The sequence below is a fragment of the Antedon mediterranea genome, chromosome 9 (assembly GCF_964355755.1).
Source record: "Antedon mediterranea chromosome 9, ecAntMedi1.1, whole genome shotgun sequence".
Classification (NCBI taxonomy): Eukaryota; Metazoa; Echinodermata; class Crinoidea; order Comatulida; family Antedonidae; genus Antedon; species Antedon mediterranea.
The window spans coordinates 24995659-25012869 of record NC_092678.1 but is presented as its reverse complement, the minus strand read 5'-3'; the positions used below and the strand labels follow the sequence as shown (position 1 = coordinate 25012869).

At 35.6% G+C, this 17211-nt stretch overlaps 1 protein-coding gene across 1 annotated transcript; it reads right to left on the bottom strand.

Moving 5' to 3' along the window:
- Positions 1-220: 220 nt before the first annotated feature.
- On the bottom strand, positions 221-15901 carry LOC140058426 (thyroglobulin-like). Its single transcript, XM_072104027.1, has 22 exons — positions 15694-15901; positions 13628-13763; positions 11566-11695; positions 10885-11307; positions 10548-10584; positions 9929-10045; positions 8753-8811; positions 8421-8445; positions 8160-8300; positions 7669-7733; positions 7285-7437; positions 6881-6911; positions 6622-6762; positions 6194-6252; positions 5172-5504; positions 4561-4887; positions 4207-4341; positions 3840-3912; positions 3598-3756; positions 3376-3434; positions 1505-1858; positions 221-1286 (listed from the first exon to the last, which is right to left on the bottom strand). The coding sequence occupies exons 1-22, from the start codon at positions 15735-15737 to the stop codon at positions 943-945; spliced, it is 3345 nt and encodes a 1114-aa protein (XP_071960128.1). The 5' UTR covers positions 15738-15901; the 3' UTR covers positions 221-942.
- Between the last annotated feature and the right edge of the window lie 1310 nt (positions 15902-17211).

Here is a 17211-nt window from a genome sequence, read left to right as displayed (position 1 = left end):
ACTTGTTACTTTAATTAAGATCGACTGCTCACCGGCTTTTGATTCTCTCCAATTTTAACACCAACTCAACTGGTCCAGAATTGGGACACGCTGGTCGGATTGCCTCGAAAATTAAATGGAGTGGTCCTTGACCACATATCTATCTGTATTTACATTTTGGTAAAGATCTTTCACTCACTTTTTGAGTAGGCCTAATCCTGCTAACAAACAGACAAACGAGAATACGCGCTCGACTGCATATACATTGGCGGAGGTACACAAGGTACAAGATGGATGGCGGCGATGACACTAAGTGACCTAAGTACACATAATACACAACAATCAAATACAGTACTCATTCTTTTCGAAAAGTTTAATTGAATTTACACATGGGATAAAGTACTATACAAACTTACGATCATAGTGTGTTTCTCAAATTGTTGTTCTAACATTCCACTAAAGCTCTGTCTGCACTGTCAATCTTTGTGATGAAAAAAATACCAATGCTCATATATGGACAAGATGACGTCATATCTCTGCCTTTGGCCTACTTGGACACATCACATGTTTTTTCTCACATATAGCTTGATAGTGTAGAGTAGACAGAGCTAGCTTTAGGCTTACGGATTCCTCTATTTTGTTAAGGCTATAGCTGGCCTACTGTATCCATGACATTGCTTAGGGGAAAAAGAGATATTCTCTGATTACCTTTAATTACGTCTTAACCTATGGTAACTTTGGTTAATATTAGATTAAAATGTGGGAATATTTTCAATTTTTCAATTTACTTACAACATTACAATAATATGGTAATCATCAATTGGCATAATGACACACGCACGCGCGCGCGAGCTTACAACTCTTTAATTATAAATGTATGGTTTGCAATTAAATTAATTTGTTTATACGATTACATTTTAATATATTAGTTGCGTTTACACGATTTGATAGTATAGTTTGTGTTCACACTAAAACGTTCAACATGACTCCTGCCGATCTACGACTTGTGTATGAACGGAACTGACGTGACGTGCTATAAACATTACACGAATAATAACCAGAGTCCATTCCGGTGACGTCATTTATTTTAAGAGAAAAATCCGTCACGTGGTCTCCAATTATGGTATAACGTGAATCGACCAGCATCCACACGTCCAAGGATATTGAGCGCACACTCCATTGCACATACGTATCTGGGGTTTTGCTTGAAACTCTGCAAGGCAAGGTGGCGCTGTCCCCCGTGCGTACGCTTACTTCTACTGCGTCGAACGTATTGTTAGGTGTTTGTATGGATGGACCAGATATTACTAAAAATAAAAATGACGTAATCATTATTAGAATGGATTAGTTGTTTAAACGTAAATTAATGATAGATGAAGTTAACACAAAACAATAATGACAAGACAGAAGGTTCCAGACGGAGTTTTAACTTAATATTAGTAAAAAGATAAATATTTTGGCACATATGGCGAAATAACTACAGACTTAAAGCAAGTCTAAAGACAGAATTAAGTCAAATTCTTACCTCCAAAATCTTGAAAGCAGTTGATCAATGGTTCGCCTTCTCTAACCCTGGTTCCTGGTAGTTCATCCCCGTAGCTATCAACACACCAGCATTCGCCAAGATACAAGCTACATATTTGAGGGATGTATTCCCCGTGTCCCTCACAGTTAGGGACGGGGTAGTCGGAGTCTTCGTTTGCGAACTTCTCCGGTAGTTTATCCATGGCCACTTTAAAGAGTTCTGACCGTATTGAGGATACCGTCGCCTCAGTTTTGATGGACACTGCCTTTTTTCTGGCTTTCTTTTGGTCACTTAAACGTCCGACTATGTGTAACATAGAATCTATTTGTTGGTTGATACACTTACGGAGTTTTGCTAAAACAAACAATAAACAACTATACTGTAAATAAACAACAACAACTATACTGTAAATAAACAACAACAACTATACTGTAAATAAACAACAACAACTATAATGTAAATAAACAATAAACAACTATACTGTAAATAAACAATAAACAACTATACTGTAAATAAACAACAACAACTATACTGTAAATAAACAATAAACAACTATACTGTAAATAAACAACAACAACTATACTGTAAATAAACAACAACAACTATACTGTAAATAAACAACAACAACTATACTGTAAATAAACAATAAACAACTATACTGTAAATAAACAACAACAACTATACTGTAAATAAACAACAACAACTATACTGTAAATAAACAACAACAACTATACTGTAAATAAACAACAACAACTATACTGTAAATAAACAACAACAACTATACTGTAAATAAACAACAACAACTATACTGTAAATAAACAACAACAACTATACTGTAAATAAACAATAAACAACTATACTGTAAATAAACAACAACAACTATACTGTAAATAAACAACAACAACTATACTGTAAATAAACAACAACAACTATACTGTAAATAAACAACAACAACTATACTGTAAATAAACAACAACAACTATACTGTAAATAAACAACAACAACTATACTGTAAATAAACAACAACAACTATACTGTAAATAAACAACAACAACTATACTGTAAATAAACAACAACAACTATACTGTAAATAAACAACAACAACTATACTGTAAATAAACAACAACAACTATACTGTAAATAAACAACAACAACTATACTGTAAATAAACAACAACAACTATACTGTAAATAAACAACAACAACTATACTGTAAATAAACAATAAACAACTATACTGTAAATAAACAACAACAACTATACTGTAAATAAACAACAACAACTATACTGTAAATAAACAACAACAACTATACTGTAAATAAACAACAACAACTATACTGTAAATAAACAATAAACAACTATACTGTAAATAAACAACAACAACTATACTGTAAATAAACAACAACAACTATACTGTAAATAAACAATAAACAACTATACTGTAAATAAACAACAACAACTATACTGTAAATAAACAATAAACAACTATACTGTAAATAAACAACAACAACTATACTGTAAATAAACAACAACAACTATACTGTAAATAAACAACAACAACTATACTGTAAATAAACAACAACAACTATACTGTAAATAAACAACAACAACTATACTGTAAATAAACAATAAACAACTATACTGTAAATAAACAACAACAACTATACTGTAAATAAACAACAACAACTATACTGTAAATAAACAATATATGATGTCTTACTTATGTATATTTCTATGCATTTAGGTTGCAATACACGCATATCGGAACCGATACAAAAATATAAACAATGCTGGTTCATGAAATACTATTTCCTCTTACAAATCACACCTTGTATAAATATTCTAATCAACATTGAAAAGTATTTATACTTACTGCATTCTGGTGCTTTTCGACCAGACGGCTCCCCAGTGAACACATTGACACAGAAACATCTAAAGCAAGAAAATAAATAAGAAATAATTCAACGGAAAGATGATGATGATGATGATGATGATGATGATGATGAGATTATATTCTGATGGAGTGACCATCAAAACACTAACACGACCAGCTTAAAACACATATTACTGTACTGGTTTGCGTTTAAAAACTTACCCAACATATTCCCGACACTGAACCTGTTCGTAGTTGCCATCATCGTCACACAAGGGAGGCGCGTGAAGTCTGACGGGCGCGTAGAATGATTCAGTTGATTGTGACGTGAGATTCGCGTTGCGTATTACCTCCAGAGCGCTCGCTCTTTCCATCTGACATCTAAAAGACAAACAATTTTGATCAAATCGAAAACAACAACAAAATGATTTGGTAGGCCGTTTAAAATAACTTCTTAATTTTACCTTCCGCCTTTGGAACCAAAAATATTCGTTCGCTCGGTAATCATGTTATAAAAGACAACCATTTGTTCTGCCTCTGCAAATGTAAAAAAATCTTTTTTTTTTTATTTGTGGAATGATTTTATCAGTCAGTTTGGCGGTTATAAATACAACAGAGATGTACAATGGACGTCCAGAGTGTTGTTAACTTCATGAGACGATAGAGTAGGTAGACAGATTGGGACTACAGATTGGGACGATAGAGTAGGTCGACAGACTGGGACGACAGAGTAGGTCGACTGGAACGACAGACTGGGACGACGACATACTGGGGCGCCAGACTGGGACGACTACAGAATGGGACTTTAAAACATGAAAACATGCCACTTACCAGTGAATGACTTACAGGCACACGTTGGGCAGTTGTTAAGATCCAGTCGGTATCCATATTTGCAGTAGTTGGGACATCCCGTCATGTTGCACGGGACAGGAAGAGGTGGAGCCTGGGCACGGATTTCTTCGTATGCTAAAAATGATTGAAATAATGTTTTGAATGTTACGTAGAAAGTAGATAGAACGAACAAGGAATATGTTTACGCAAGTATTGTGGAAAAAAATTAAATATATTTGGTAGGCCTAAACCTCGATTAGGCCCACTATTATAATAAGTAATGTATAAGAAAGTGACCACCTGTGTGTACCTTTCAGACGGTAAACATTAATGTCAACCATCCAACTAACTTACTCAGAACGTGGAAGCGAACAGGTGTAGAGCTCAAATGGAAATCCCTTGATCCGTCGACCATCTCACATCGATATATACCATCATCATCTTGCGACACGTTACGTATCGTCATCATCATACTAGCTTGCTGTAGAAAGTCGTAAAACACCACCTCTGTCGTCAGTCGTGGGTGAGTGTTCGGGTTAATTGGTACCCCATTCTTCGTCCAATAGTAATATCTGTCCTCTTCCTCTGTGACGTGTGATATGGTGCAGTAGAATGGGTAAGTGATGTTTACATCAAGCCAATGATCATACAGATCATTCACTACCATTGGGATTTGAGCATCTGTAAGAAATAATCGATTAAAAGAGGCCTGCAGCATAAAGCTTGGTTCCCACTAGGACGCAACGCGCAAGCAATTTGACCAATCACAAGCGATGGATTATTCTCACTGTCGGTTGTCATTCATCAACACGCTTAGGTTGCGTCTGCGTCCTAGTTGAAACCTAATGACATTTTACATAAATCACAATGTTTTGTTGAATTTGTTTAATTAATAAAAATAATCAGGCATTTATTTCAAGCCTAATTACGTTAATTATTATTGACTTATAAAATACTGTACTTACTTTGGCGTTGATCACCATAGCATTCGGACGAAGGCACACCAGTACGACGATTTCCTACAACGTTCTGACCATCGATATCAACGCACCAGCAACCCCTATTAGGGTCGCACTGAGTTCCATTAAAGTCTCCAAACTGCGTACACTCCTCAACGTAGGTTTGCGCTAGAAGGTCCTTGTCTGCGGTCGTTGTCAGTTTCTTTATTTGTAGTAAGTTGTTAGCCATGTCCTTCTCGAGTAATTTGGATAATTTCTTGGCAGATTTTACAGAATTAGCATTCGTTAGTATTTCAGTTATGGACTGTATTCGCTTCTTTACGCATGGCTTATACTCAGCTATATTTAAAAAAATGTAAAGACAAATAAAACAAAATACATTTCTTAAACAGGAGACAGAAGAAAGAAATAAAACTAAACCTAACCTTGTGTGAGACTCTGCCACCACACTGGTGAGTGATAATCAACAATGATTGTGGAAAATTACGACAAGATGAAGAAAATAGAGAGCAAAGAGAAGTTTAGATTGTGTGAGAGTATAGAGGATTAAGTTCTTCCTCCTCCGTAGTGAGAAGTTAGAACAAAGAGAAGTTTAGATTGTGTGAGAGTATAGAGGATTAAGTTCTTCCTCCTCCGTAGTGAGAAGTTAGAGCAAGAAGTTTAGATTGTGTGAGAGTATAGAGGATTAAGTTCTTCTTCCTCCGTAGTGAGAAGTTAGAGCAAAGAGAAGTTTAGATTGTGTGAGAGTATAGAGGATTAAGTTCTTCCTCCTCCGTAGTTAGAGTTAGAACAATGACAAGATTTTGCAGCAGAAGAGGTCATATAAAATAGTAAGTATAACGCGATGAACTACGAGGATATTTAAATAGTAAGGAAAGTAGTAATAATAACTATAACAATTATCATTTTTGTAAAAATACTTCAATTCAGCGTTTTTCTGCCGGATATGGATATGGATATGCTTATTATATAATTGAATAAAGATACGGAATATATAAGAATAAAAGTAGCAGATAGAACTAGCTTACCACATTCAGGAGTCATGAATCCAGATGGCCTGCCAGTGACTGGATCTACACAATAACAACTAGAAAGAGAAAATGTAATATATACAAAACAGGCGAAAGGAAGATTGATGGATGAAAATGAAGATGAGTAAAGGGCTTTTCACAATCAATGCGCGTAAAGCGTCGTGAAAACGAAACATTGACGTTGAGTAATATTGTTTGCCGACAATCAATAACATAGAGACCCCATTCAGGCGTAGTTACTTACCCAGGTAAGTTGGGCTAATTACTGCTAACTTTGGTAAGTTGGTCAGCAATAACTATGCTTGGTTCTCACTAGAGACGCAACGCCGCAGGCGCAAAGTAAGTGATTTGACCAATCACAAGCGATGAATTATTCGAACCGTCGCTTGTCATTGGTCGTTGCGAGTCCATAGTGAACAACTTACCCGTGTAACTGCGTACACTGTCGTTTAACGTAGTTACCATTGCTATCACAAACAGGTAGTTCTGGAAATGGAATTGATGGCTGGCCATTTTTCATCATTTCTACAATTTCTCGACCAAGACGATCAGATTCAGCAAAACATCTACAAACACAAACAAGTCTAGTTACTAAAATTTGCTTTTTTTACATACATTACACCTTTTTTATAGAAATGACATCATCAGAATCAATTTTAAAAAAACCATAAATTCAACACAAACCGTTCAATATCCGTTTTTTCACCCGGTTGAGCTGTGGAAACAAAAACCTACGTGTTAATAAATTATAATCACTAGAGGGTACACTTCGTTGGGCCCGAAAGGGGTCTGTATTATATACAGTAGATTTATTTTATCTAATCCTTTCAGTGATGATACATAAAAAAGGGAGCACTGAGGAAAGACAAGAGATGTCAAAGACAACTATTGCCAAAGGACTAGTTTCCCCAACTCCAATCAAACAATATAACAAAAATAAAATTACAAAAATAGACTATGTACTCTAGTGAAACTAAATAACATTTGAATTGATAATATGATTTAATTCAAAATGTAGGCCTTCTCCTTTAGGTTTTACCCAGCACATGATAAATTAATGATAGGGTAAATTGAGTATGAATACACACCTCTTTTACACGTGCAGGTTGGACAGTTATCTGCACCCATGTTGTATCCAAACCGACAGAGAATGTTACATCTGAATCGAGGACAACGAAGCTCTCGATTTATAACTTCGCTTTGAGCAACAACTGGAGTCGGTGACGGTTCTATCTGAGTGTCTAATAAATGAAAACATTATCATCACAACTTGTGATTGGTCAACTTGCGTTGCGTTGCGCGTACGTACTGCGTGTGCGCATTATCCAGGTTTTAGCAGCCTACTGTGCGCGTTGTTTAAATCAGGAGGTGGTAAGAGTGAGAAAATGTGAATTATTTGGAAAAGAAAATTGGCAAGTCTTACGAATACTATTTGTTAAAATAAATTACAGTATATAAATAATAAATCTTACCACAATCGGGTGCTATGGTGTTGGTAAGATTTCCAAACTTTTTATCCACACATCTACAGAAAGGACTAAATGCAAACAAATTAGATTAGATTATATTGGTATAAACACTAAATTACCAGCTACAGTACATTGGTAGTGAATAATAAGTAAGTACAAAAAAATATATTTCGAAAATGTTATAATATTAATAACCGATAAAGTTTTGTTTCTACTAGGACGCAACGCAATGACGTAAGCGCGCCGCAAGCATTTTACCAATCATAGCGTGATTATCCAAACCTTCACCTGTGATTGGACAACTTGCTTGCGTTGCGCCTACGTCATTGTCATACGTAATAGTGTTAATAACCAAGCTCTAGTAAAAGCGGTGTTCCACTATCAGTGGAGCTTCACATGTATGATTGTAGGCCTATAATCTGAACATGTTGGTAAAAAATGCAGAAAAAGTTACTTAAGGGAAATTAGTCCATACAAAATACTACAACACTTACTATAACGACTCTCGACATTGAAGGGAGACGTAATTACCCTTGGAATCACATTTTGGCGGGAAATAACTGATGCCATTTAGGGCCCACGGATCGGCTGACTCTTGCACACGTCGTTTCGTCATTTCAATTTCTGCCGAACACCTGTGTGAATAAATATGCAAATTACACAGTGAACTGAGAGAAATTGATTGCCACAGTTCACTATATTCCATAACGAGAACTTTTTTGGTTGTCGAAATTGAAAAATAGTGTTTTACTTACTGATTTGTTGGCAATTCTATCGAATCTGTAATGAATAAAAGAAGAAGATATATTTATATCTGTGTTTACAGTATTCAATAAAAGGCCGCCCTGGTTCCCACTAGCGACGAATGCAAGTAGTACGTACGCGCAACGCAAGCGAGTTGACCAATGACAAGCCACTGTTCGAAGAATCCATCGCTTGTGATTGGTCAAATCACTTACGTTACGTCTTGCGTTGTGTCGCTAGTGGGAACCAAGCTTTAGTTACACGGTAATTGGTCAATAAACATAATCAAATTTGAACAATAGAAAAAAGGATGTCTTTAACAAACTATTTTTTAAATACTTACGACAAAACGGTGGACGATTAGCTGTCTTAGTTCCGTCTATTGGATCAACACAGATACATCTAAAAATAACAATTAACTTGTTGTTTTTGATTTATTTAAAATAAAACGTATAACTTATTCGTCTAATTAAGAAAACAAAAATGCAGCTAAATAAAAATAAGTAATATAACATGACAGCACTCAGAAACTCTACTTAAAAAACCTCATATGCACACCCTGTAGCCTGACGGCGGAATAATCCAACTTCGAAGGTGGTTGACCTCTTTAAAAATGTTCTACATTTTCTGACATTATAACGCGGGATTGAGGGCGCTAAACGAGATCAAAACCGGTGGCGTACAAAGCGAGAGGAAAAAAAAAGATGTTAAATGTGCTCTCCCTGCCTCAGCACTAAGGCCCTGCCACAGCCTTTTGGGGTCGTTTCCACCACATCACCAGATGCATTGATGTTACCGCCTCATGATGTGTGGTGGAAAGGGGGACGTATTAACTGTGAACCCCAAACACAGTAGCTCGCATAGCTTTAACTCTATTCCACCGCCCGGCATGGGAATCGAACCCACGACAATCGTGTGTTAACACGACGCTCAGTTGCCTGAGCTAACCGGAAATCTTGATTTTGACAAGGTTAATAAGCATATTATGACGTAATGCTAAATTACGTAATGTCACGTATAAATAGACTATTATCAGCTGTTAAGGCATGTACTTTCTGGCGCAACGGGTAATGCTCAGCTTTGAGTACTGTCATCTCTAGATTGATTGGGTTCGAACCTCTACGGATACCGTATTTTTTTTATTTATTTTTTTTTTTAATGCAAATTAATTTTATTTATTTATTTTGAAACCCAAACTATACAGCAACAGGAGGGTTAAATAAATATTGAGCGGGTTAAAGTCTCTACGGATTTTTTTTTTTTAAATGGATAATAATATTGTTTTTCTAATTTTGAATAGATATACTTGGCGGTAAAATTATTATTATATTAGTTTTACTAATGGACAAACACATGAACAAACGTGCTCAATTTGGACAGTGTTATAAGCCTTAGGCTATAAGATCTTTAGCTCAATCACAAGCGATGGATTATCCGAACAGTTGCTTGTGATTGTTCAACTCGCTTGCATTGCGCGTCTACGTCATTGCGTTATGTCTCTAATGGCAACCAAGCTTACCTGTCTTCTTTTAAGTCAGCACCCCATTCCTGGCACTGAAGATGCATAAAGTTACCGTCACTGTCACATGACGGGTCCTCGTACATGTAAGTCCCACCCTTCAGTGCCGCTGCACATCTATAAATCAAAAATATTTTCGTTTAATAAAATAATTGTAATTTTACATTCGTTTCTTAGGTAAAAGCTCTGTCTTCACTATCAAACTTTATATGTGGACAAGATGATGTCATATTACTACCATATTTTCATTTTATTTCATTTCATCACATTTATTCAATTAATGAAAACTTAAACAATGTAAACAATATAAACAAATAAAGATTTCATTAATTAGGATCCGACTTATTTGGGTATATCATTACCATATTTGGGCATATCACTACTATATTTGGGCACTTTTTTTGTCAAACTAGTTCGATAGTGTATTCGGAGCTTTACATAATGAATTATAGTTGAGCAAAAAAACTGGGCAAATGAAGACGACTTTGATGCACGTAATATGTAAATATATAATCCATATTATCCATAAGAGACTTAGCAGACACCAATAGAGAACTTATCTCTATCAGATTGATGGACATCATGTGACATTAAAGAAACTAAACAAAAATCGTCATACCTGCCTCCACGTTCAACTGTCGGCGGTGGACTTGTAACTAGAAAAAAAAAGACATTATACTGTATGAAATTAAAACATTATTCAATTCAATTTATTCTAACAAGATACGTCATAATATTATGTAATAACAAAAATAATAGTTTAAACAAATAGATGAGTATGGTGTAATCTATATATAAATTAAGCTTGGTTCCCAAGAGAGAAGCAATGCAAGACGTAGACGCAACGCAAGCGAATTGACCAATCACAGATCGAATAATCTATCGCTTGTGATTGGTCAAATCACTTTCATTACGTTGCGTGGGAACCGTGCATAAATAATGAAGCGTCATCATACCTGACGTTTGTGGCGCTACTGTTACACTTTCACCTTCGTTCAAAAAGCGAAACTCAATGAGTACATATCCTGTTTTCTTTGATGGCCCTTTGTACATTATCTGAGCTTTTGCACTCGATGACGTAAAACTACCCTTATCTATGACGTCACTGAGGGTGCATATAACCCCCACGTCACTCTGTTTATTTTTGGCGCTGAAATCTCTGAGCGTAAACCTTGGTATGCACTTTTTAGATTGTTTTCCCATAAAACTAACGTGTTTAATAGAAGCATAAACTCTTTGGTTTCGGCGTCCTTTAAACCTGTAATTGCACGACTTTTCATTTCCGCGTAAATAGTCATAAATAACTCCACTTGGTTGTTTTTTCACAACTATACTTTTCCCACATTTTCCTTTCTTGGCAGCTTTCTTCATATTTTCCTCTGAAAAAAAAAGAAACTTTTTAGATCATTAATTTTGGAAAAAAACATTTATCGAACGCAATTATATCGACGTCACAGTTTTAATTCAACAATCTGTTTTTGTTATACGCAACTCATTGACGTGAGCGCAACATAAGTGATTGACCAATCACAAGATAGATTATTCAAACTGTCGATTGTGATTGTGATTAACTCGACTTGCGTTGCGTCTACGCCATTGCGTTTCGTCAAAGTGGGAAGCAATCTTCATTGATATACCTTCAATACAGATTCCAACTGTCTTAGTTTTCAGATCAATTTGGTTATTGTTTCGTTTGTTTGCGCAAACCAAACCGGGTGAACAAGTTCCAGATCTTGATAACCATCCTCCACATGACTGGCCAACATTCTAGTAGAGGGAATACAAAAATGAAACGAACATTTTAGTCATAATTTTAACGATATAGGCCTATTGGTTTTATTTATAAAAGTGAATAACTTCTCTCCATAACTCTTCATTTTTCATGTTTTGGGGGACAAAACATCTTTAAGAAGTAGAAGTAGTTGCTTAGGATTGGTTCTCACCTGGACGCAACGTAAGGGGACGTAAGCGCAACGTAAGTAAGTTGACCAATGACAAGCGACAGAATAATCCATTGCTTGTGATTGGTCAAATTACTTGCGTTGCATAAATGTTGATGTGTTACGTCTTTCTTTTCGAAAATATGTAGAAAGGCCAAAGGTCAAAGGTAAAATACTATAATATCCCAGGTTTTGAAATGGAAGCAAAAACAAAAACGCTTGGAATTATAATTACATACAAGTGAGGCCTGGCCTGATAAATAGCGTTTCGGTTTCGTTTAATTTCAAAGCAAATCTATTCTACTGTTATACGATATATATAATATATTGAGCAACCACCCAGCCAGGTGTGATTTTTATTTGCAAATAGGCCTAAAGATTACTAATTTGTTTAATTTCTTGGCACGCTGTTAATCCCTGGTCAGAACTTATCCCCGAAACATCACGTGATTAACTTGCAGAGAGGCACACGTACCCCTGAGGCTGTGATTACTAATACAAACAGAATTCAGTCAGGAAATAATAGTTAATTTGTAAAATGATTTAGAAGAATATTGTGTAAAGATAAGAATATAATATGATAAATATATGGTTGTCCTGATAAAACGCCGAAGACTAGGCAAAACAGTTAAGACCATTTACTAACGTGAAGTAGGCCTACTAATTATTGTCTATTATTACTTGAGATGTTATAAACATGAGCTTAAAGCAGTTAATAATTTAATATTGACTTCATTAAGGTGAAATAAAGCTAACAGGGACCGGCTGAACTTTATTAGTTTTAACTATTTTTAGCCCATACCTTTGATATATTATGTTTTATTTATGTTACAATGTTGATACTTTATATTTGTGGATAAATAAACGAAAGAAAGAAAGAAAACTATTCCAAAAAAACAAGAAAATTTGAAATAAAATACTCAGTAAGCTAACCATAAAAGATAGTTGTAGGTCAGACCAATGTTTGACAGTCCCTTTAAAGGTTAGTTCAGACCCCAGTGTGTGCCTACTAATTTCATTCATCGCCCGTGGGTAAACCAAATGTTTGTTATAGATATTGGTGGTCCCTACGAGTCTTTGAACTTTGACGCCATGCGCGCACAAACTTCACCAATCACATGTGTTTTTAGAAGACTTAAACAAGCTGTGTAAACTTAACTGTGAGTTTAAGCAAATACCAATGTTATTATTATTTTAAGTTCTATTACGAGTACAATAGCCGCAATCATTTTTTTATTAGATGGTGTGCTACTACCCGGATGTATATTTTAACTAAATAAGTATGGAGCGCCAAACAATAAACAGTATAAACGGCCATTGACTTGTGAGATATATTTAAATACCGGATTCTGAACATGTGTCCACTGAGATGTATTATTGTCGCGAGCCATTTCCGCCTGTCTATCAATTGGCCAGTAATATCATATTGATCCGGATAGTAAATTATTCGTAATATTTATTAATAGGCCTACGGACACAAAGTAGGTCTACATCATCAAACTAGTTTAAAAAACAAAAATGTGATATGCCCATATAATATGGTGGTTATATACCTAAATATAGTAGTGATATGACATTATCATGTCCATATATGGGCACATCATATTTTTTGTCCCATAAAGCTTGATAGTGTCATCAGAGCTTATGGATAGTTGGTCGTTAATCTTACTTGTCGCTGGTTCTTTATTAATTAAGCCTGGTCACGTAGCACTGGACAACAATGGACAATTGACATTTGTCAGGATATAGAATGGCTTACCTTAGTGCAAACCTGGCAACCACATCCACAGTAATCTTGCATGACATCGGAAGAGCATTGTCCAGTCGCTGGACATTCATATGTGGTCAATCTTGAATTGTCCTTTGCAAGACACGGACAATCATCGCCAGATACACTACACGTCACACAAAATTATATTGAGGTATATGTCAAAGTGTATGAACAAAGGTCTGTCTACACTATCAAACTTTTTGTGACAAACATGTGATGTACCCATATATGGACATGATGATGCCATAACAACCATATTTGAGCATATCACTACCATATTTGGGAACATCAAACAAGTTTGATAGTGTAGACAGGGCTTTATAAATATATATACTGGTCTAAATATCGTTTCTTATTCGCATCGCATTTCATCAAATAGCAACCATTAGGTGATTCGACCCGTTTCCCCAACATTGTGGTTTTAATACAGATATATAGCTATCATCGCATTCCACCATACAATCACGTCTAAGTTCATGGCGACTTTGAAATATAAATTCTGAATATAAAAACAATGCGGTGCTTTCTGCTACTAGAATGCTTGGTTCCTACTAGCAACGCAAAAATGTAAGCGCAACGCAAGTGATTTGACCAATCACAAGTCACAAGATGGATTATTCGAAGTCGCTCCTCATTGGTCAACTTGCTTGCCTTGCGTCTACGTACTTGCGTTGTGTCTTTACTGGGAAACAACCTTTACTAGAATACCGGATCACGCCTACACGAGATGCGAGTTTTATTACTCGTACTTATATACAGATATAACGGTATCAAAATATACAAATGGCCTAATTGCTATGGTGTAGTTTATAGTTGTAAAACCTTTATACCAAAGTTTATGTGTGACGATGCTTCTAAAGTTTGACGAAGAAACATAATTTATTGGTTTCTGTGTTGAGAATATTCCATTGAAAGAAAGACGATCCATGAAGGAAATTTATATTTTTAGTTCAATATGAATACTTTCAATCAATTGTTCGTTTTCCTTTTGAAGGTAGCCAATTATTGGATATAATTATTGGTACCATATTGGAATAACAGAAATCTTATCGGCTGGTTCAGTTTAATGTTTGTTTAAAGACATCGAGAAGTCCAATTTAAGTAAAATTAGGCCAGAGTGAACTCCAAATAATAGTCTATGCCAAAAATACTAAAAGTGTTAATTCTAATAGAATAGTTAAAAGATATAGAATTCATTAGATTGAGAGAGTAGTTCGTTGATTGGTTTCCAAAGTTGGATCCGCAATGCAAGAACGTACGCGCACAACAAGTAAATGACCAATCACGAAGAACCAGTCTAACAAGCGTTGAGCTGATCAACCGTTCTAATATGAGGCGGTATAGTTACTTTAATATGTTGTTTTTGTATGTTGTTTAAAATAATTAGAATGTAACCGGTATTAATATTAAGATAGAAAAATATTCGAAGATATAGAATTTATGTCATGGGTCCCCCACGGTTACCGATTGGCATTCCTTTCATCCATTCCATTACCCGAATAAGTCACCCAGAGTTGAACATGTTAGCGCATTAAAATAATTGTAAACCTTTTGGAATGTCGTCTCAACAATAGGACTGTGCATACCGAAAGGTTCTGTTACCAATTTTGTGAACCTAGTGTTTAAAAAAAATAAAAAAGTTATTCTAAATAGTCGAATTTTATGAGGTAACATATAGTTTTATTTTCTATAGTACAATTACTGTATTTCTCAAATTGTTCGCATAACTATCGATATACTGATATCGATACAAACAGATTATATAAGTTAGCGATAATGCTAGAGTTTTAGTGTTATGGTGCATTATTACTGATTTATATCGAAATATATTAACCAACATAAATATTATACGGTAAAATAAATCTTAAAACAACTTTAAATGGAGGTAACATCAATCTGGGGTGTTTTTTTTTTGGTACATAAACTTTAAAACGAAAAGAAATCACAACTACTAAAACATGAAGAGGTAATCTAAAATGTTTAAGCATTTCTTTCTTAATTTACTTTTAAGTAAACTTTTAAAAATGTGTAAACAATAACAGAAGCAAACTTACCTTTTGACAGTAACAATTACGAGACCCAAAAGTAAAATCTTCATTCTGGCTCGTTTAGCAAGTAAAAAAATCCTTCGTTTGTATAAATCCTTGTAATAAATACAGAGTGACTTGCATTTGACCGTGTCGACGACACAAATACGAGCAAGTGAAACAAATATACCGTTACCAGCAGCGTATACTCCTTGGTGAAGTTGTGGCTGTTGTGTTTACGTTACGTGGATTCGAAGTCTCTATTCATAGTCTGGCAAATGATCGAGTGTGAATAAGCCGGTATGGATTGCATTCATTTGATGCTATGCATCTCCACAGGAAGTCTGGGTCGTTCGCGACTATCATAACTCAGCAATAACACGTTCTATTATCATAGCGGCATATTACGACGTACGAATTGTCACCGTACGCAAACGCGTAATAATAGTCCGCGCGCGTAAGCTTGGTTTCCACTAGCGACGTAACGCAACGTAAGTGATTTGACCAATCACAAGCGATGGATTATTCGAACAGTGGCTTATCATTGGTCAACTCACTTGCGTTGCGCGTACTTCCTTGCGCTGCGTCTCTAGTGATAACCACGCTGTATCGAGGTCATTCGCGACGACTACCATAACACGTTGTATACTATTATCTTATCGGCATATTTTTACAACGAATTTTCACCGTGTACGCAGACGCGCAAAAATAGTGAGCATGCCGCCATACGGATTTTAAACGCACAATAATTTAAATAAAATTTAATACAAAATGATTTTGGAACATAGTTTTGTTTAATCAGTACATTTTTTTATATAATATGACACGACATTTCTCATTAGAAGAATGTTAACATAAACATTAAAAATGTGATATAGGAAGTCGTAGACATTTCAGAAACATATTGTGACTAAAACCAATTGACTTACTGCTGTGGCGACACCTAATTCGTTTCACAAATCTGTCGCACGTGATCTATTTCTTAACTACCAACGGAGTGACCACATGTCAATTGTTACTAGTTCCTGATTATGAAATTAACAGTTACAGAATGTAATTTGTTGACCTTGGCATTCTTGACCTTTTGGTCCCCACAGGGTCCTAATAGACGTCGTATCCGTATGGACTTCAAAGAAGTAGATCTGCAATGCCAATCCATAGATAAGATGATGTACTTAATTTATATACAAAATAAATTATAAACATCAACACATGCGCAGATGAAACATCATCCGACGAATGAACTTCGAATAAAAGTTATCGATGACTAATCATACAAATTACAGATTTAAAACAAGTTGTGCAGTTTAAGATACACGTCAACGTACGCACCACACGTCGTCGTACGCACCGCATGTCGACGTACGCACGACACGTCGACGTACGTATGCACCATACGTCGTCGTACGCACCACACGTCTTCGTACGCACAGCACGTCGACGTACGCACCACACATCGTCGTACGTCGTCGTACGCGTCTCGCGCATCAACGAGCATCATAAAAATGATGAAATTAATTAAAGAAAAAACACAAGAGCACATTT